Below are 20,793 nucleotides of genomic sequence, written 5' to 3'. Positions count from 1 at the left end.
TTACTGCACGCTCAGTGTTGGGAGCACTCGTGTTTATCTCTCGAGCTTTTGCTGCGTTTTCGCGCTTTTTTAAAGACAATTTCTCATTTTTCGGTCAAATAGAGCCTCAAGCTCCACCGTCTCTACATCCGATTAACGGGGATCCGTGTCAGATTTTTCTACGCCCCTCAAGGGTGAAGATTCCGTCGAGTTACGCTTCTTGGAGGAGTCCAGAAGTTTCTGCGGCCTACCCGAACATGGCCCAGGAGAAAGGAAGCTCGACGCCCGGAAAGCTGTTCAGGGTTTGCCCTGGATGCCAGCTGCAGAATGTGTTCAAGGAGGACAAGCACTCGAAATGTCTCTGCTGCCTTCATGAGGACAAAACGCACGTGGAGAAGGACTGTGCGTTTTGCCGGAACATGTCGGAACGGACCATCAGGGACCGACACCTTCGTCTCTCCAACTGGCTGGAAGGAAAGAGCCCGTCAGGTGAGAAGAAGAAGTCCGAGCGGTCTTCTAAGTCCTGTGAGGGTGCCCCAGCGACGTTGGCCCAACAGAAGGCAAAGCACCGCGAGTCCGCGGGTACTGGGAGTGCCGAACGGTCGGGCTCCTCGGCTGCCAGGCAGGGTGCACCCTCTCCAGCGCCATCAACCACGAGCCAATGCTCTGGCCCAGGGAAGAGGAAGGCCGAGAACCCGGTGAAACTTCTGGAGAAGTCCTGGTCAATCTCGAACGATCCGGCCGAGGGGGAGCGAGGCGGTGACCCTCCCCCCAAGGTGAAGGTCACGGGCCCAGACAAGGTGGTAAAGGCCTTGGTTCACCCAGCCAAGGCCTCTATCTTGGAAGTCGCGACGGCCCTGGCGCAGCCTGTGGAGGCTACACCATTGGAGGCGACCTCGGGGCCCAGAGTCTCCCTGCCTCCGCGGAGGGAAGCCTCTTTCAAACCCATCGAAAAGACCCCTGTGAAGACCCCGAAAAGAGGGGGGCGGGGCCGGTGGCCATTGTGGACATGGACCCAGCATCCGAGGAGGAGCTGATAGAAGTCTTAGAGGACCTCGACGAGGGCGTCGAAGAGGCCCGTTCCCACGGGAGGGATCCTGACGAAGGTGACGACGAGAGCGACGGCGGCACCGGCGAGGGTCCTAGTCACCTGTCGCTTCCGGAGCCGCAGGATAACTCGGCGTCCATTTTGTTGGCGATACAATCCTTATGTTCGGAGATAAGGACGAGATTGCCCTTGCCACCGACAGAGGATCCGGAACCAGGCACGAGAGAGGAGCCAGAGCCAGGCCCGGTGGAATCCCCCCGAACAAGAGAAGACTGATCCATCCAGCCCCGCCTTTTCAGCCCTCGCGGCCTGCTCAACCTTTACCCACGTCCCCCGTCCCTGCAGATGACGCGGCCATGGACATGGCCACGATGGGTACCGACGACGGCGGTGACGGGACGGAGCTCCCATCGCCCCCAGCCCGGGCCTCCCCGCCCGACGAGATCGGATCTTTCCATGCAATGATCACCAGGGCATCCAAGCTTTTTCAGCCCTGCCCCGAAGAGAAGGAAGGTTTCCTTTACCAACAGCGCAAGGCCAAGAGGAAAACAGTCCTCGCCGTGCCTCTGCTGGCTGCATGACATCCGGGACGAGGGTCTCGCCCTTCTCAAGAACCCGTCTATGACGCCTGCCGAGTGGGATCGGTACGAGAAGAAGTACCGGGTCCCCGACGCGGCCCCTTTGTGCCTTAGGGCACAACCGACCCCTGACTCGGTCGTCTCAGCGGCGGCCAAGAAGAAAGTGACGGGGAGGCATCGGCCATTCAGATTGATGCCTGCACCCAGGGTGTTCACCAAGTGCCTCGCACTGGTGGCGGCGCGGCTGCGCCTGCAGGGGATCCACGTCTACCCCTACCTGGACGACTGGCTCATCCGAGCAAGGACAAGGGAGCTCACTGTAGATCACACAGCGAAGACCGCCCAGCTGCTCAGGGACCTGGGATTCTCCAACTTTCCCAAATCCCACCTAATCCCGTCGCAAGTCGCACTGTTTCTGGGAGCCAAGCTGGACACAGTGGCGCGTCTGACCTCACCGTCAGAGAAAAGGACGAAGGCCATCCTGGGCAATGTGCAGCATCTGCTGGCCATGGACGTGGCCAGGGTGAGGTCCATCAAGTCCCTCCTCGGGATGATGATGTACTCCTGCATATATCTCATGCGCCTGTGCAGGCTTCGGATGCACCCTCTGCAAGAGTTCCTCGATGCCCGCTGGATCCAAGTGACGGGCAGCTTCGAGGACAGGATCCCGTTCAACGAGACCTTCCGACGAGCGATCCGGTGGTGGGTCACCCGCGCTCATCTGACGGCGGGCACAGACTTTCAGACCCCATCTCACCAGATAACGGTGATGACCGATGCCTCCCTGGAAGGTTGGGGAGCGCACACCGGAGAACTTCACGCGAGGCCTTTGGCTCCCGGAGGAGAAGCCGCTCCACATCAACATCCTGGAGCTCCGTGCAGTGTTCTGGGCCCTCAGGTCCTTTAACCCGTCACTCAAGGGCAAGGTGGTGAGAATCTTCACCGACAAGACCACCACGATGTTCTTCATCCGCAAGCAGGGAGGAACCAGGACCCCAGCCCTCTCCAAGCTGGCGACGAACTCCAAGTGCCAGAGGTTCGCCAGCAGGTTTCCCCAGCCGAGGAGCATGGGCGATGCTTTCTCGTTCCCCTGGGACGCCCTGTTCCTAAATGCTTTCCCTCCATTGCCGTTGCTGCTCCGACTCGTCAACCAGCTCAAGAGGTCCCGGTGCAGGAGGATCCTCGTCGCACTGGCATGGCCGAGGCAGATCTGGTTCCCGGACCTTCTGGACTTGTCAGCGTCCCCACCAGTCAAGCTTCCGACAGACGCAGATCTTCTCTCCAGAGAAGGAGGCGCCATACTTCATCACGACCTGGAGTCGCTGAACTTGCAGGCCTGGCTCCTGTAGCACTATGGTTTGGAGGGTACGATATCCTGGCTGACTGCAGAGAGGTTCTTGCAAAGGCCAGGGCGTCCTCAACTCTCAAGTGCTACGGACATAAGTGGAAGAGGTTCTCTGTCTGGTGCCGTGCACAGAAGATTAACCCTCTATGGATTACGGCCCCTCAAGTGCTGTTGTACCTACTGTCGCTAGCCAAGGCTGGACTGGCTCACGCCTCCATCAAGATGCATCTGGCTGCGATCTCCCGATACACCAGAACCACAGGACGGGCGTTCTTGTGGTCCCATCGCCTGGTGAAGGAATTTATGAAGGGACTGTTCCGATCGTTCCCGCCGATGAAGGCCCCTGCCTCGGCGTGGGAGCTCAACGTGGTACTGACCAGGCTCATGGGGGCGCCATTCGAAGCCCTGCATTCGGCACTGTTGAAATTCCTGTCGTGGAAGACTGCGTTTCTTGTGGCCATCACCTCCGCACGACGAGTGGGAGAGATCCAGGCCCTATCCTGCAAGCCTCCATACTTGACTTTTCACGACACAAGTGTGGTGCTAAGGACGCACCCCTCCTTTATGCCCAAGGTGCCGTCAGACTTCCACCTCAACGAGCCCTTGGTGTTAACTGTTTTCTTCCCGTTGCCTTTGTCGCCGGCCGAGAGGACTTTGCACTCGCTGGATGTAGCTAGAGCGCTGAAGTTCTACGTGGACCGCACGAAGAATTTTCAGGAGACATCACAGCTATTTGTGAACTTTGGACCTGTGAACCAAGGCAAGGCTCTCTCGAAGGCTTCCATTTCCAGATGGCTCTCCGGCTGCATCATGCACTGTCATCGGTTGGCAAACCGGCCGTTGCCTGGACGTCCGAGAGCCCATTCGACCAGAGCTACTGCTGCAACCACGGCGTTCTTGTCTGGTGTGCCCCTGCTGGACATCTGCAGGGCTGCTACGTGGAGGTCGACGCACACCTTCACGAGATTCTACTGCGTCGACCGGGATTCCAGGGAGGAGTCCAGGGTCGGCCAAGCAGTGCTGCGCAACCTGTTCGCCTAAGGTGAGCCTGGTGAGGAGGTAAGAATTACTTAATGCTGAGTTTTGATGTAATGCTTAATGTTGAGCCTTTGCCACCTCCCGTTGTTTGTGCATGTGTGTACTGCTATGCATTCTTATATTCATGAGCATGTGAATCCATGCCAGACCCCATGCTGTAACTGTTGTTCTCCAGCATGGGTCTGGCATGGATTCACATGCGAACACTCCCTCCTACCCCTCTGCGGCTCTTCACTTGGTCATACTGCCACTGTGCGTGCTACCAAATCTGAGGATGGCTGCCAGAGGCGGGGCTTAGGGAGAGGGCAGTCATTGGCTGGAGGCAGTATGACCCAGAGACCACTGATTGGTTACTACTGAGAAAGACAGATCAGAAACAAAACTGATACTGATTTTTTTCCTTTACCGAGGATTCCCGGCCTGACGACGGGGAATATTCATGAGCATTGGAATCCATGCCAGACCCATGCTGGAGAACAACAGTTACAGGTAAGTAACTTGTTCCTTATTTTACATACCAGTATTATCATTGTATGATTGTTGGCTGATGAATACTTTTGCTAATCTAAAAACTATTTTCCTTACCTGCAGTCTTACTTCAGGTTTACCATTGAATTGAGTTACCAGTGCAAAAGTCCTACTGTATATATGTATAAAGGTTTCCCTTACCTGATTTGGAAAGTGGACTTAACATTGCGTAGTCCGTTTTAATAAATAATATTTATATAGAACTACAAGTGTGTAATTGGCTTCTTGACTGTTTGTGCGCTCAGAGGTCTTTACACTCTATTACAGCCTTTCTCCCTCCTAATATAAGCCTGGCTGCCCAGCCATAGCTACCAAACCTTTTGGGTAGTTCACCCCTATATTAAGAGTTGGAGCCCTGTGCACCAAGAGCAGATCTTCTATAGTCCTACCTTAGGTGGACTTCAGTAAAACTCCCGGACAGTATTCTGCTGCAGCTCCATAAGAATGTGCAGGTCCAGATCAGGCTTGATCTGTAGGGTTCTTTGAACTACTCTATTCCGTCCTTCTGGGGTGTTGGCAGGGATGCGTATTGGCTCCCTCCCTTTTTAATGTATACTTCTTTGATGTATGGCAGGTTTTTGGAAAAGGTGAGGTCCTTTCCTACACTTTAGGAGAGAAATTAATGTATCAGCTATCTTACAGACATGATTATATAATGCTCGACCAAACGCTGATAGGTCTGCAATGATCTCTTCACTGCTTGGAATCCTATGTAAAAAAGATCTAGATCTCAAAATATATGCCTGCAAAACAAAAATTGTAATAATGTTGGGCATTCAAAAAAATCTGTCGGGACAAAGTTCATATGGTTTATAGATAACGAACCAAAGAAAATGTACAATTGTCGAAATATTTGGGATACCAACTCCATTTTAAGGCCAACATGAAACCTAGGTGTACTGAAATGAAAATAAAAATGTCCCTGCTAGCAGCGTAAATGAAAAAAATAAATAAATACAGAATGTTTTCACTCATTCAGTGTATCAAATTTTACAAAGTGAAAATCATTCCTACCTCAATTTATGGGGCAGAATGCAGAGGTCCTAATTTCGCATGGTCAAGAGTAGAGGCTAAATTGTGGAGAAATATTCTAGAAATTACGGCCTGTGTTCAACCTCGCCTCCATCAAAGTTAATGTTGAATGGAAATGTATCGCTTTATACAGGAACATCTTAAAGCCTCCTTCCAATTCCCATCTTAAACGTCACAACAGCACGAATAAAAGAAATTGTTTAGTGTTAAGCAATTGGTTTTTAGAACAACAAAACTCTTTGATAAAATACATGTGACCAAGGACTAACTAATTAGAACCCTCCAACTTGTTATTAATAATGTGTTATTTATGTAGCGCCTTTATCCAAAGTGCTTTAAGGGCACATATTTACATACAATATCACCCAACCAAAATATCATCTGCAGCAGGATTGGATAGAAACTACAGAAGGAACAAATGAAAATAAAATCTTCTCGCAATTAAAATAACAAAGTTAAATGACATGTCTCAATACCCAAAAATGTTTACACATAAGAAGAGGTTTATTTATGCGGTTGAGGTTGCATTTATTTCCTACTAGAGAAATCTTTGTTAATAGGAACAATGCCACTTCAGGAATTGCAGGTTTGGTTGTTCCGATTATGTATTAGAAACTCTAAGACAAATCTTTTATTGATTATCCAAATGTGTTAAAAATTTGGAAAACGTACTTACATAAGTTCACTCATAATGATAACTGTCTGATCATTTCTGGTTGATAATGCTAAATGGATATAATAACCAGCTATCATTTACAGTCATTCCCTATGTTTCGGGAGCTACTAGATAGCTACCCAGACGAGACTAATCTAAACACAGAAAAGTGCTCTCAGGAAAAGGAAGTATGCTGATCCTCTGTAACACACCATGTAAAGAAATGAAATACTGTAATTTTAATAGAATTTTATTTTTAGATTTGTTGTTTTAATATAGAGTTAAACATACTGTTTTGTGATGGTATGGTGATGTGTGATTTTTGTAAAGGTTTTAATTGAGCCAAATACAAATAAACATTTAAATATCCATGTGACCTGTGTGCATTCTGTAGTTTTTTAGACCCTGAGTGCTTGGAAAATTGTGTGGAACTGAGGTCGTGTGGCTCAACCAACCCCTTATTAATAGCTCCCAGGAAGTCAAAACAGGTTTTGCACCTTAAGGACATTAATCTGTGTGAGAAAGTACTAACCCATCAGAAAGAATGTTGCTGGGGATAAGTAATTTGTTCTTTACCTTGAAATGATGAAGCACTTCTGCTCGTAAGGGCATGTTTTTGTCTCCTAAGGTGGTGCTGCGCCAGGTCACACAGCGTCTAAAGCAACTATCACTGCTGGATGGCTAACCAAATTTGGGATAGTTACTTCATCAAAAAAATGCATTCGCTGCATGCACAATTGGTTTGAGCTAAGCAGCCTTGGTGGACTTCATAGTTGTGTCCCCATTTGAAGTAATTTGGAAGCATTATTCCCTATAGGCCAACTCTCGGGGGTTCTATGCGCATCAGTCACCTGGTAGACGGTGCTCCGATATCAGTCTACATTGATTATACCGCTCCCTATTTCTGAGCATTCTCTACCAGGGGGCAACCAGACACTGTCCTAATCAGAGGGGTTACACCCTCCAAACCCCTATTCCATACCCCACCATGCCTTTGGTCTGCCATGCTAGCACTGGCCCAGAACCCAGTGTTTGTGCCCAGCTCGCTTGCCTTGCCGCTTACATTTCTTACCCAATCCCTAATTGACCTATTGCTATCCCTGGCCCCAACTATACTCACCTTCTTCCTTTTTTCCCCACTCCTCACCCTCTGGCCCCCTGCCAGTTTGTGTGCATAGCTTCGGCCCATCTTCTGGTGTTTCCTTTGCAGCCTCCTTTATGTGGACACAGGTAAAGATTCCCATGAACAACACACTCTTTAGCCGATTGCACTGCCTATCCATACATACTGCAGATGACAATCAGTGAAGGTGTATTATTGACACACTGTTTTAGGATGCTTGCATCTGTCACAGTATAGCGAAAAGCAGACTGGATATTGGAGTAGGGATTCTGTACTCCTTGTCCATAGTCCCCTTTCCTGCATTCCCTGCCATCCCCCTTTAATAATAACCTCTTCCGATAGTGTTGTAAAATGTCACGGGTTGTATAGCTCCGTGGCAACCTGCTTGTCTTGGAAGCAAGACGATGCAGAGCAATACAGATTTGAATCCCGGGCCCACACTTGGAAACCTCTTTGGTATTAAGCGTGTTATAAGAAACCAATTATAATTATTATAATGACTGTGGATTGGGATGTGAGCATGGGTGAGGGAAACAGACGGGTATTTCTGCACATGCAAGCCAGCATCTGTGTTTTTATCTATTGATCCTGCCTTGTACCAATCTCTTGTCGGTCACCTTCCGAGATATAACATCCCACATATATGGACAAAAGGGGACTATAGTTCCTGCATCAAGTAATGTTTTCTTATGTGCTGTTTATGATAACTAATTACTAAGTTAAGGTCCTGGTCAAACTTATAATGTTGTGATGTGTTTTTATCATCAGGGTCATTAAGCGCTACCTCTGATGTACATTCCCCACCAAATATTGGTCTGAGACGAAGTGGACAAATTGAAGGTGTACGACAAATGCACAGCAACGCACCAAGGAGTGAAATTGCTACTGAGAGGGACTTAGTTGCTTGGAGTCGAAGGATTGTGGTACCAGAATTACCTGCGGGGGTAGCTAGGTAAGAAATCGGCCATTCCCAATAGCTTTTCAGCTATTACTACTGGTTATTACTTGTTAATACCAAATGGCTGATAAATGTTTTAGAGTGTTTTTTTTCTTTACTTTGCAAAATACCCTGTTGATATGTCACTGCATACTTGTGTTAATACTTTGGTGCACGTGGGGTTGCCTTTAACACATTTGGAAGGGACAGAATTAGTTTAGAAAAATGAAAAATCCAAACTGATATACTAAAAGGTGTATTTGTAAAGTACACATTCACTTGTAGATATTGTGGCAGTGAATACGTTCCAAAGTCATGTTGTTGACTGTGGAAGGATGCAGGGGTTGAGTGGACCGTCTTCTATTCAAACTTCTGACAATGAGGTCAAAAGCAGATCACTGTAGTGGGTTCATTATTCAGCTAAGCCACAGACCTGGATTGACTAGTTTGATTTGCTCCCAGTGAAAGACTTCTTTAAGACTAGCTTGGAGGGGGGGCGGAATATATAAGGTGGGTGCAGCTATTATACGCAAATCCACTGGCTTGGGTCGGAGTGAATGGCTATACGTCAAACACGTTCCCACTGCGGAGGGAACCCGACAGGGATGCCCACTGATAACCCCCCCCCCCCCCCGCCCAGCCCCCCTGTTATTTTTACTGGCACTAGAACCACTAGCACAAGTCTTTCGTACAGACCCCAATATACATGGGTTCACTTGGCCGGGAGGGTGGGAAGATAGAATATCCCTATATGCAGATGATAACCTGGTAAATCTGGGGCAGCCTGAAAGATCAGGCCAGAGGATTTATCCAGTTACTACAGGAATATCAGAACTACTGTGGGCTCAACATTAACTGGGGGAAGTCTGTGATAATGCTGGTCAAAGCGGGAAGGGTGGGCAGTACCAGCAGGGTGTCCACTTCGAGTAGAAATGGAAGGGTTAAAATATCTGGGGATCGAGGTGCAGAGACCCTCTTTGGTCCTTAATTGCAAAGAATTTTGACCCGATCATAACTAGACTAAGAGATGACACAAAACATTGGGCTACCTTGCCGGTGACTCTGCTGGGGAGTCAATCTACTTAAAATGTTGGCACGCCTTCGATTACTATACATACTACAGAATGCCCTGGTGCGCATTACTAATAATCAATTCAAGCAAATCAATGCCCTTATGAGGGAGGTGATGGGGGTGCGGGGGAGAACCTCAGCTGATGGCCTTGACAGTCTTGAGTAGGTTGTTATGCGAGGGGGTGGGACAGGGTCTCCCTGTCGTGAAGAAGTACTACTGGGCAGCACATTTAGTGGTGGCCAGCAAATGGGTATACGGCGGGAGGGGATCTCCTGCATACAAGACTGGAGCCAGAGGTCATAAGAAACAGACCCACTTTAGGTGCTCTACAGTGGTGTCGGATGGAGGTTGCTCCCCCTGGCAGGCAGGAACTAGTCCTGATAAGGGAAGAAGTCAACCATGGAATGGGGTGGGAAATTCACGAGAGCACAGCCGCTATGGAACAGTGCACAGCTGTGGGAGATTCAGAAACTGGGAAACCAGACTAGGTGGACAAGGGTGGGGATAACCAGGGTGGGAGAGGTGATTGGGGGTGGTGGTTGCTGATACCCTTCCCAAACCTAAGGAAGAAATATGGACGGAGCAAAGGGGAAGAATACACACACTTGCAACTTGCAGTGTTGGCCCAGTTTAAGGAAGATCTTGATCTGCCAGAACATAGTCCTTTAGAAGTTAGTAGAAGATGTGGGTTGGCAAACTTGGTTTAGTAGAGGCGCTGGTGGTTGGTTTTGACCATTAATATGACCATTGATTCCTTTCTGGTTGTTGAAAGAATTGAGCCAGTCTTGATTTGTTGTCATCAGTGAAGGTTTAATGTTGTTAACAAGAATAAACCAGAAGGCCCAGCAGAATGTGCTGGGTGCATGTGAGAGGGGAGCCAACCCATGTTTCGACCGTAGTCTTTATCAAGACGTTGGTAATGTTAAGCGGTCCTGTTAAGGTATTGTCTCGCCTGGTGGGCAGATCGCTGTTCCTTCTAGGCGACCGCTGACTAGCCAATCTGTGGGAGCTGGATAGCGTACCGCGGTTCGGTGTTCCGACACGACTCGTGTCTTTACCCACGCCTTGATAAATACTACGGTCACCTGCTGCGGGAATGCGGGTGGGTGGCGGGACTGTGGCACAGAGTCCTGGGCAGAATGAGGGAGGTGCTGGCTGGGTACATCAATACCCAAAGAAACCAAAATGCTGTTATTGCATACTAGTGGGGAAATGGAGGAAATGCGGGGAATGAGATGGGATAGCCGGCTGCTGAACTTTGCGGCAATGGTGGTCAGTAGGCACTTGGCAGCTAAATGGGGCTCCAAAGACATGCCGACACTGAACAATCGGGAGACGGGCAAGGAACATATCCGCAGCAAGGAAAAAAGTGTATACCGAACTAGGGGGATGTTGGGGAAATATCACAACATGGGAGGTGGCAGAAGTATGAACAGGAGTAAAGGGGAGGGAGTGGGGGGGCAGGAACAGAGGAGAGTGGTAGATGGAACTGGAGGGGTGGGAAGGGATGCTCACATTGTGCAGAGTTTAATGTGTAAGTTTTATAATGCAAATAATAAGAAGAGTTTAAAAAATAAGACTATCTTATAGGGATCTAAATTGTTTGGCACTGTTAAGAACCTTGTAGCCTAGAAGAGCTTCCATAGCCACTTACATGCTACCAGGAGCTACCTTTTTGTCTCCTCATGCCACCTGCGGCTTGCAGACCCTCCTGGTTGCCTCCCTTCAGCAATCGCCCACTTATCTCTGTACGTTTCTGAGAAGGGCTTCCGTGTGTGGTACTCCTACGTCCTGCCCCCTTTCCTCCATACTGTTTGGGCGTCCCTCGCTAGGGACGGGAGACAGAACCTTTATCACCAGAAAAAAATATTCTTCCCCTTTAAATTCAGAGGTGCGCGGCCCTGGGAGCATGGCGCCACTCCCCAGTCCTCTTTCTGTGTTGGTGGGAACGGACCGCTTTCACCAGCGCTCCTGGGTTAGGCCTCTGGCCTAGTAATTCCATGCGCCCGTCCCCAGAGAAGTGTTTTTGTCTTCTTCTTTCTGGTCTTTACTCCGATACCTCTGTCCTCTGGCACCATGCTCCTCCCCTGCACATGTCGACGTCAGTGGGCTTCAGCAGGTGTCCAGCCTACAAGGGGCTCTTCCCTACATCCTACCTACATCCTACCCCCACGCTCTCTGCCTACGCTCCGACAACGGCTGGGAAGGCTGCACCGCATGCAACGTGCTTACACCGCATGGTCCCTCCAGTCCTGCTGCCGGCACCCACGGCGACTCCACCCCTGGTTCCAGCGACTCCTCCCAGGGTGGAGCCCCAGCTGCCCTTGCCAGTTCCCACTACGTCGGCTCCCATGCCTCCAGCGGTCTTGGCAGCCCCACAGCAACAACAGCTGCCGACCCCTGTCAGTACGCCGCAGCCACTAACGCCCAGCACTCCTCCAGCTGCACCTGACCACCAGGACACCTTGGTGGACACAGATGAGGAGGCGGACCCCGTCGCACCATCGTCGGCCAAGGATTTCTATGAGCGGCTCGCCGGATTGGCCGAATGCTTCCTGAGGTGGAACCACCAGTGGCAGGGGTCCTAGCAGAGGTCCTCCTTCTACGCCCCTCCGCTAGAACGGGGATTCCAATGCAAAAAGACGTGGTGGCACATGCCAAAAAGGGATGGCTTGAACCCCAGTCGGCACAGTTTACCAACAAGCACCTCAACGCCAAGCTTAGGCAGATGGAGAGGGACCCCACTCTTGATGTCGGCACACCCTCAGCCACACTCCTCGGTGATCGCCGCAGCTTTGCTATACTTAAGTCATAATAGTCTTCAGCTACATCAGCCTCTGTGCTCCTAGTTAAGGAGAAGATCCTGGAAGCATGCGGGAAGAAAATGTATTGCAACGCTTCCCTTCTTCGTCAGTCTAATGAGGTGCTATGCTGGCCGGTGTCAACCAGAGGCTTTAGCACGAAATAGACTACTTCCTTCCAGAACTTCCAGGACAGAGCCAGGCACGCTTAAAGGCAGGGCTGGCCAAGGCCAAAATTGTAGCACAAGACATTATGGAGTCCACGGCGGCGCACATTGACACCTCGGGCCGTGCCATTTGCATCGCTATGGACAGGAGTAGGATGGCCTGGCTATGGGCAACCAAGTTCAACCCGGATGTCAACGAGCGCATACTGGACCTTCTCTTTGAGGGTGGTGACCTGTTCCATTCCACTACTGACTAGAGACTAGAAAGGAAGAGCAGTTCAGACTGCCAAATCCTTATCCATCTTCACTAAGGCCACTCCTGAAGCATACAGCCAGATGCGCCAGTTGTGAGACAAGAGTTGGTCCTTCGGTGGTTTCCGGGGTTTCCAGGAACACAGTCCAGGCAACCTGACAGGTCTCTGAGCCCACACGAGCGCAAACAGCACAAGGCCAGGCACAAGGGCTTTTTTCATTCCCCCCCCTCCTCAGCCTCTGAAGGAAAGAAGGCATGACACGCCCATCCGGGTCCACGTGTCTCCGGTGGGGGGCAGGCTTTCCCTTCACTACCAATGCTGGAGCACAAGGTTCGCAGACCCCTGTATCCTCTCAGTAGTGTCCATGGGCTACCGCCTACCTATCCCCCCCCTTCCCCTCTCCCCTCTCTCCTCCCCTCCACTTCCACAGATTGGGACAGCAACTCTGTTGGCAGAAATTCACTCGCTCGTAGAGAGTCGGGCAGTGGAAGTCCCAGACTCCCAGTGGGGTCTGGGCTTCTATTCCAGTATATTCGTCATACACAAGAAGATCCAGGCAGGCCTGATAGTTGTACTGGACCTCTCCTCCTTGAACCTTTCCCTTCCTCTTCAAAAGTTCAAGATGGTTACCCCATCGCTTATAGCGGAGACACTGTGCCTGAGAGACTGGATATGCTCCCTGGAGCTGAAGCATGTGTACCTACACGTCCCGATTTGGCAGCCCCATTGGTCCTTTCTGATGTTCAAGATCATTAGCTTTCGTTTCCAATACAAGGTTCTACCTTTTGACCTCAATTCAGCCCCCAGGGTCTTTACAAGACTGAGTGCGGTGGCAGCCCTTCACAGGGCCCAAGGTCACCACGTCTATCCATACCTAGAGGACTGGCTTGTCAGGGCAGGGTCTCCAGATGCAGTCCACCACACCTCCTCCACCCTCATGGAAAATCTCAACTCGAGTAGAGTATTCATCAATCTCAAGAAGTCACAGCTGTAGCCTATGCAGAATCAGACGTTCCTGTGCCTCATCCGGGATACGAGCTCCGAGTTTTTCTTAGATGACAAGATCATAGCCATCAACAGGGCCACAGCAAATTTTTTCAGCAGGGCAGTGACCTCGGCATGGTGGTACCAACACCTCCTGGGCATCATGGTGGCATGTCACCTGGCAGTGCCATACACAAGGCTCAAAATGAGGTGCTTGCAGCTGCACTTTGCAGCCTCCTGGAGTCAGGAGAAGGGTTCCCAGGCAGAGCTGGTCAGCATCCCACTTCATCTCCACCAGGACCTAGTCTGGTGGAGCAGGGACTACAATTTGCGGATAGGCAGGCCTTTCCGGCAACCAGCACCGCATGTTACCATCACCGCAGACTCATCCCCAGCGGGCTGGGAAACTACCTTAGACAACGACACTGTCCGTGGGGTTTTGTCCCGGCAGAAGCAGGAGGCCCACATCAACGGAATCAAGTTGATGGCCATCTGGCTCGCTCTCAAAGCTTCCTCCCGATCAGTGGCAAGGGCGATCCTCATTCAAACGGACGGCTCCACCAGCATGTATTACATCAACAAGCAGGGTGGCACCAGGTCTCCTCCCCTCTGCACTCTAGCAGTCAACATTTGGGAGTGGGCTCTGGTAAACATGCACTTGGCAGCAATTCACCTCCCGGGAGAGTCCAACCTGGATGCAGACAGGCTCAGCAGGCTACTACGAATGGCAGTTGAATGAACAGGTCATTCAGGGGATCTTTGACAGATGGGGGTAGTCCTCGGGTGGATCTCTTTGCCATCTGGTCCAACAGTAGGTGCCCCCAGTTCACGTTCTGGCAGGGACAGGGCTGGGGCTACCTGGGCGAAGCGATGCAACTACAGTGGAACAACATAAACGCATATGCCTTCCCTCCCATTCCCCTGGTACACAGGGTAATCTGCAAGATGAGGAGTCCCAGCACCTCTGTATCATTCTGATGACTTCTTGGTGGCCGGCAAGGCCATGGTTCTCGCAACTGCTCACCCTTTCGGAACAGCCTTTGATGCACCTTCCGCTGGGCTCAGCTCACCTACTATCTCAGCAGGGAGGCACGGTCATCCACTCTGCCCCCCAAAAAGTCAGGCCTCTCAGCGTGGTTCCTGAGCAGGTCACAGTAAAGCATCTGCATCTGTCACAGGCTAACCTAGACATCATACAGGGCGCTAGGATCGATGCTGCGAGGTGCCAGTATAAAAGCAAGTGGACTAGGTTTTGTCACTGGGCAGAATCAAAGGAGGTCGATCCGCTGACCTGCACGTTGGACGACGTGCTGTCCTTCTCAGCACACCTTGAACAGTCCGGGGTGCAAGTAGACGCATGCCGCACCTATCTCGCAGCCATCGGAGCCAACCGGAACTCGGAGGAGGAGGTCTTCTCATCCTCCAACCTTGTGGTTAAAAGACATCTGGCAGCCTTCACCAGGCTCTACCTGCCTATCAAGAAGCCACGCCCGGTGTGGGACCTCAACGTAGTCTTGGATGCCTTGGCGCATAAACCATTTGAGTCAATGGCTTGTCACCATTAAGACAGCCCTCTTTGTGTGTCTTACATCTGTACGCAGAGTCAGTGAAATCCAGGCACTGGGGGCTTCAGAACATTACACAACTTTTTCATAAGGACATGGTGGTGCTTAGAACTCACCCCGCGTTCTTACCTAAGGTAGTCTCCTTGTTTCACCTGAATGAGGCGATTATGCTACCTACTTCCTTCGCGGACCCTAAGGACAAAGCTCAGAGCGTACTACACTGTCTAGATGTTAGGCGTGCTCTAACATTTTACCTAGACAGAACCAAGAGCTTCCGCAAATCAGAGGCTCAGTCACCTTCGGTGGGTCAAGGCCAGGCTATCAGGCTTCCAAGGCCTCCATAGCAAGACGCATGGTTATGGCCATCAAGGAGGCCTATGAGCGGCAGCACAAACCCCTCCCAGCAAATATGCATGTCCACACTATCAGAGCCAAGGCCACGGTGGTTGCTTTCCAGAGGCTTGTTACATTACAGGTCCTCAGCAAGGCGGCTACATGGACTACGCCTTCAGCCTTCTGCAAGCACTACTAGCTTGGATGCCAGCTCCAGGTCCGACACTTCATTTGGACAGGCAATGTTAAGGAACTGGTTGTGTTAGGAGGGTCCCCCCTCCAGCCTGGGGCTACATTCAGTTGTAATCGCCCATACAGTATGGAGGAAAGGGGACGGGACGTAGGAGTAATTATAAGTTACTCAGTGCAGTGACTAACATACTCGTAGTCCCCTTTCCGCCATATGTCCCACCATCCTCCCTCCCCTAATAAAACTGGTGTCATTAGGCAATGGTAATATTTTAGACACGTCAAAGGGGACTGAGTGGTGCCAGTGGGCGGAGTCAGGGGTGCACATGCACCAGGGCCTGTAAATTTAAAGGGGAAGAAAATGTTTTCTGGTGAAAAAGGTTCAGTCTTCCGTCCCTAGTGAGGGAGGCCCATACAGTATGGAGGAAAGGGGAATGGACTAGGAATACGTTAGTCACTGCAGTGAGTAGCTTATTTCTCCCTCGTGGCTCCCACCGCAATCCATCTAGGCGCGGTCGATCTGCGCTTACTTGCTGTTGCTCTTATTTTTATCTGAAGCTGCACATCCTCCTACTGATTGCCTTTCTGATGCTGGATGGCCACGAAAGACAGGGATTTTAGGTGTCCATGGATCTTTGACCGATCGCTCTAACACCGACATCCTCTTGGCCAATTGTTGCAGGACTTGGCGCAATGTCTTTACCCCACACCAATTTGTTCCGGCATGGGGTTTAAATTTACTGTTGACATTTCTCATTTGTGCCTCGCTTGAGCCCAGGTTTCTCACCCTTCAAATGATTTTCCTAGTGCCCATCATTTCCGCTAGATGGGTGAGTTACCCCCAGACGTTGTTGGTTAAACTTATTTGTTTTTTCCAAAGAGAAAGGGACATTGAGAGTGAGACCATCTGATTTTTCTTCTATGGGACACCCTTTATTTTTGCTTGTTTTGGCTGCTGACCTGACATTTTGGAGGTGAGCAAAGATTTCTGCTTTACATCCCTTGTCTTTTTGATTATCATCATGGGGAAACGGATTAGTCCATAAGGCTACCTGTATTGGGAAATATTCTCCCTTGGTGAAATTCATGTACTATTGCAACTGCACTCTAGGATTCTTTGTATCCTTATACCTTTTTCGGTAATGACTTTGTGAATACAAATGTAATGTGTCCAGGATGGGTTGGTGGCAGCAAATATGTTTACTTGTGTGCTTCTCCTGTTACTGCAAATGGCTACTAAGAGTGGCTAGCACTCGAAGGTGACTGTGCCACGAGAGATTTGCCTGTCATTTCGTCATATTACGTGGCGCTCTTCCTGGTTTCTCTGGTCTATAATTGCCATAACTGGGAAGCCCTTTCCTGGGGAAAGCTTCTGTTTTTCTAGGCAAAGTGGTGGTCCCCGTATTAGCTCTGATGTGGGGGCTGGGGACTGTCTGGTCCCAGTCCACACCTAGTTGCCTGAATGTCTGTTGCTGGGCAGATTGTGTTGGCCAGTGGCTTTTCATGATTGGATCGCCACTACCAGTTTGAATGGTGCAGATCCTTACCATTTGTAGACCTTTGTGAGCTTCCTTTCCAGAGCTTGGATAAAAGGAGGACTCAAGCCATTCTTCAGATAATGTTGGCGCTGTTTTGGAAAAAATGACCACTGACTATTCTGGTGGATTGGTGAACAATGTATTAGTAAAAAGCAAACAATAGGACACAACAAATCAACAACATTATGAAACTGCAATGCATGTGTGAACCCCCCTCCATCTGTGCACTGTTCTCTTATACCCAAAGGAACACATGCATTTCGATGGAAAGGGATCCAGACAGGGTACGGAATCGTACTGAAAAAATGTTAAAAGTTGGTAACAAAGCCCCTCTAAGTCATTGATACCAGCTGCGTTCTTACATGTAAGTCTGTGTTGTCGGGAAATACATCATAAAGTGATCCATTTAGTGGAGATGTATATGCTCCTCAAAGGTTCACACGCGGTTTCAGGCAAGCAAGCACACTTACAGCATGATGATTTTGGTCTACTAAAGCTGCCTTTTCTAAGTAAGCGGGAGTCTAAAACCTGCTTACATATGCCAACAAGCATTGGTAGAGCCAACAGTTTGGGCTTTTGTGTAGGCATGGTAAAGGCACTTGCCAGGCACAACCATAATGGTATTAACTAGTCATTGATGGTAGCAGTTGCAACATGGTGCGAGTACCTGTGCGTCTAATGGCAATACTTGGCAAATGAGTAATATTTACACAAAAGCAAAAACTGATGGTTTTGCCAATGCTTGTTTTTAACAGTACTTCAGTGAAGGACATGCAGAATGCTTATAACTTCAGTGGCTGAAAGTAACCCTGTTAAGACATTTTATTACACCAATAGCAGGTTTACAAATGCAATTAAGTCATTAACTCTCCGTAGACTGCTTCTGCGAGGGCAAAATTCGATGGCAAGGCTTGATTAAAGCGAGATCAAAGGGTGTTCATGAGGTGTTTTGAGCAGTGAGGGGCAAGAACTGGGTTGGAATGGCCATACGGATTAGCATGGCCCTGGACAGTCAGTGGGTGGGTAAATAACCAAGTAACACTTGCAAGATGTGTCCCTTCTCATATCCTGTTTCTCCCTATTTGGTACGCTAATGCAATAGTTTAGGCTTATAGGTGACCCAAGCAACCCCTAATAGCCCAAACTAATAAGGAAACCTGTTCTAAGCGAGTGATGTGAAGGCGAGCATAGCCACACACTAGGCAAAAACCTTCATTGCAAAGACATGCGCAGTAAAGCATCACATTGCATAATGAAGAAACAGTTGTTTAAACATAGCCGTGTGCAGCACCTACTCAATATAGCAGTATGCTAGGGGAGTAAATGCAATTGTTGATTCCAGACTTTCCCCCCCACAATACCCTTCTATGAAACCTTCACTCCAGTGTCATTACATACATATGTGGGGGAACAAACATCACATCCAGGCATATCCTAAACTATTATTTCTTTCGTAGCATGACCGTAAAGCACTTGTGTAGTCTGAGAAACCTCCGAACAGGTGGCACATGCTCTATAGACACACTTCCAAACCATTGTCAGACAGGACAAACGTGGAATTATAACAAGTGCTGTGAGTAAGATCTGACCTATATGCACACCCTGAGGTCCCACTAGACACTCAATTCAAGACCCAAATGTCCAGGGAGCCAGGGAGATTCCGGGCTTGTGTGAAGGATGCTTAGTGTGACGATTGTGGGTGTCAATGTCAGAAATATTACTTTAGTAACTGGTTATGTAAGTACAACACTCATTCTTTGTGATTGCGCAGGTGCCTCCTTGTGAGGCTAGGACGATGTCTAAAGCCATACTATTCTGAAGCACCATGGTTCGGATGGCTACCTGTTATCAGGATAGTAGTCAAGGAGGACACAGTGGCATTTGTAATATCCTCTACTAACCGTGACTATTTTCAGACGGTCGCTATTTATCTTAATCCTGCGGGCTGTTATGAGATATCTTACCCGAGCAACATTTTCCCAAGCACTGCTTCTCTGAAAATTGGGCTGAGCGGGAAAGGTAGGGGTATGACGCACTGCGGGCAGAACATGGCCTATGTAACAACTTGCACACCAATTAATCGCCAGCCAGGGATAAGCTTCTGTTTGGGGAGTTTTCCTAATGTTTTACTAAGACCTTACTAAGCTATCTCAGTGGTTTATAGATCCCCAACTCTTAGTATCCGTCTGTACTATCTCAGGACCTTGGTAGTGTGGCAGAGCAGTAAGGCTCATCTTAAGAGACAGATGTGAGGTGTAGGTAAGTACTCTGAATCTTAGACAATCACAACAAAGAAGCACTGACACATATAGTTATATAAAATAATTTCTGATGTTTGTTAATCTGCTTAGAATCACATGCTGTGCATAGGTCTGACATCCAGTGGTCACTGCTGAGTATTGCATTTTGTTTTTCGTAGCCGAAAAGGGGACGTCGACAAGGCGTGTCTGTAACACTATCCCTATAGTGACGTGCGTTGTACCCACAATCCCTCACGCGTCGAGGTCCCACAGATTGTTTTTTTCCGCCCAGCTACTGGTCGCCTTTATGCGGAGCTCCTCGAGAGACATTGCCAAATAGTTTCTTCGACCTTTGATCGTTTGTTATTAATATCAATAACGTAAATCCCTTCCTCGACGCAGAGCCGTTTCTCCGCCGAGCAAGATCTTCGACGGAAGGACGAGCGGAGGGGATCCTTCGGCGCTGCCGAACACGTGGCCTGGCCTCGCCGGCCATACACAGTAGGGAGAGTGGGGTTTTGTGGTCCTTCTTTCTTCTCTTTAAGAATGCCTTTCTCTTTCCCCTCCCTCTCTTTCGAGGTCGTAGTCACACTTATTACCATCAGCTATGGAGAGGACGCCATTTAGGTTTTGCCCGCTTTGCAAGGGTAAATATACCTGGAAGGATGAGCACAAATGGTGCAACCGTTGCTTACCCCTCGATCACCAGGAGGTCGGCTGTGCGGCCTGTAAATTACTAAAGCCCAAAACTCTAAAAGACCGCAGGGTCAAAAGGTGGGTGGCCTACGCCATGTCTAGGCCTGACACCTCGCCAGCTGCCGCCGAGTGTGACGAGGACAGTGACTACACGGCCCCCGTAACGGAGGCTGTAGACCTCTTAAAGAAGCGTTCACGCTCCTCGTCGTCCGTCCCCGGCCCCGACAAGCCCGGCTCACGCCCAGCTTATGGGGATGAACACCCCGGCGACAAGGACGCACACGGAAAAACACCAAAGCACATACCCCCCCGCACACATTTGTCGAAGACGAAGGCAGCCTTAGCGCTAACGGGGACGCCGGGCCCACCGGCGTCTTCCGCCGACGGTAAGGGTAGTCAGCCCTCCCCGCCATCGCTTCCGTGACACGCGACTGGGCACTCTAAAAATAAGGGCGCTAACACCAAAACCTCTGGCGACGCGCATCGCAAGAGCGCTCACGTTGCCAACAAGGACTCGACGGGCAAGGACTCGACGGGCAAGGACTCGACGTTGCATAGCGCAACGGCGACCGATCACTCGGAAGAGAGAATGATCGCGGATAGCCTCGCGCGCATAGCATCTAAGGACGGCCAGAGACGTACGGCGATTGAAACGCCGAAAACCGCGCACAAGGCCAAAGATACGCCGAAA

General features: G+C 49.9%; 1 protein-coding gene across 2 annotated transcripts in view; it reads left to right on the top strand.

The window, feature by feature from the left end:
• Positions 1 to 20,793, top strand: part of PHIP (pleckstrin homology domain interacting protein) — a 2,101,228-nt gene that overhangs the window by 720,638 nt on the left and 1,359,797 nt on the right. For both annotated transcript variants that reach the window (XM_069606291.1, XM_069606290.1), the window contains exon 19: positions 8,095 to 8,278. In XM_069606291.1, the coding sequence (XP_069462392.1) occupies positions 8,095 to 8,278 (184 nt within the window). The remainder of the gene's footprint in view (positions 1 to 8,094; positions 8,279 to 20,793) is intronic.

The sequence above is a fragment of the Ambystoma mexicanum genome, chromosome 4p, assembly GCF_040938575.1.
Source record: "Ambystoma mexicanum isolate Mex_15411 chromosome 4p, UKY_AmexF1_1, whole genome shotgun sequence".
NCBI lineage: Eukaryota > Metazoa > Chordata > Amphibia > Caudata > Ambystomatidae > Ambystoma > Ambystoma mexicanum.
This window is presented reverse-complemented; position numbering and strand designations above follow the sequence as displayed.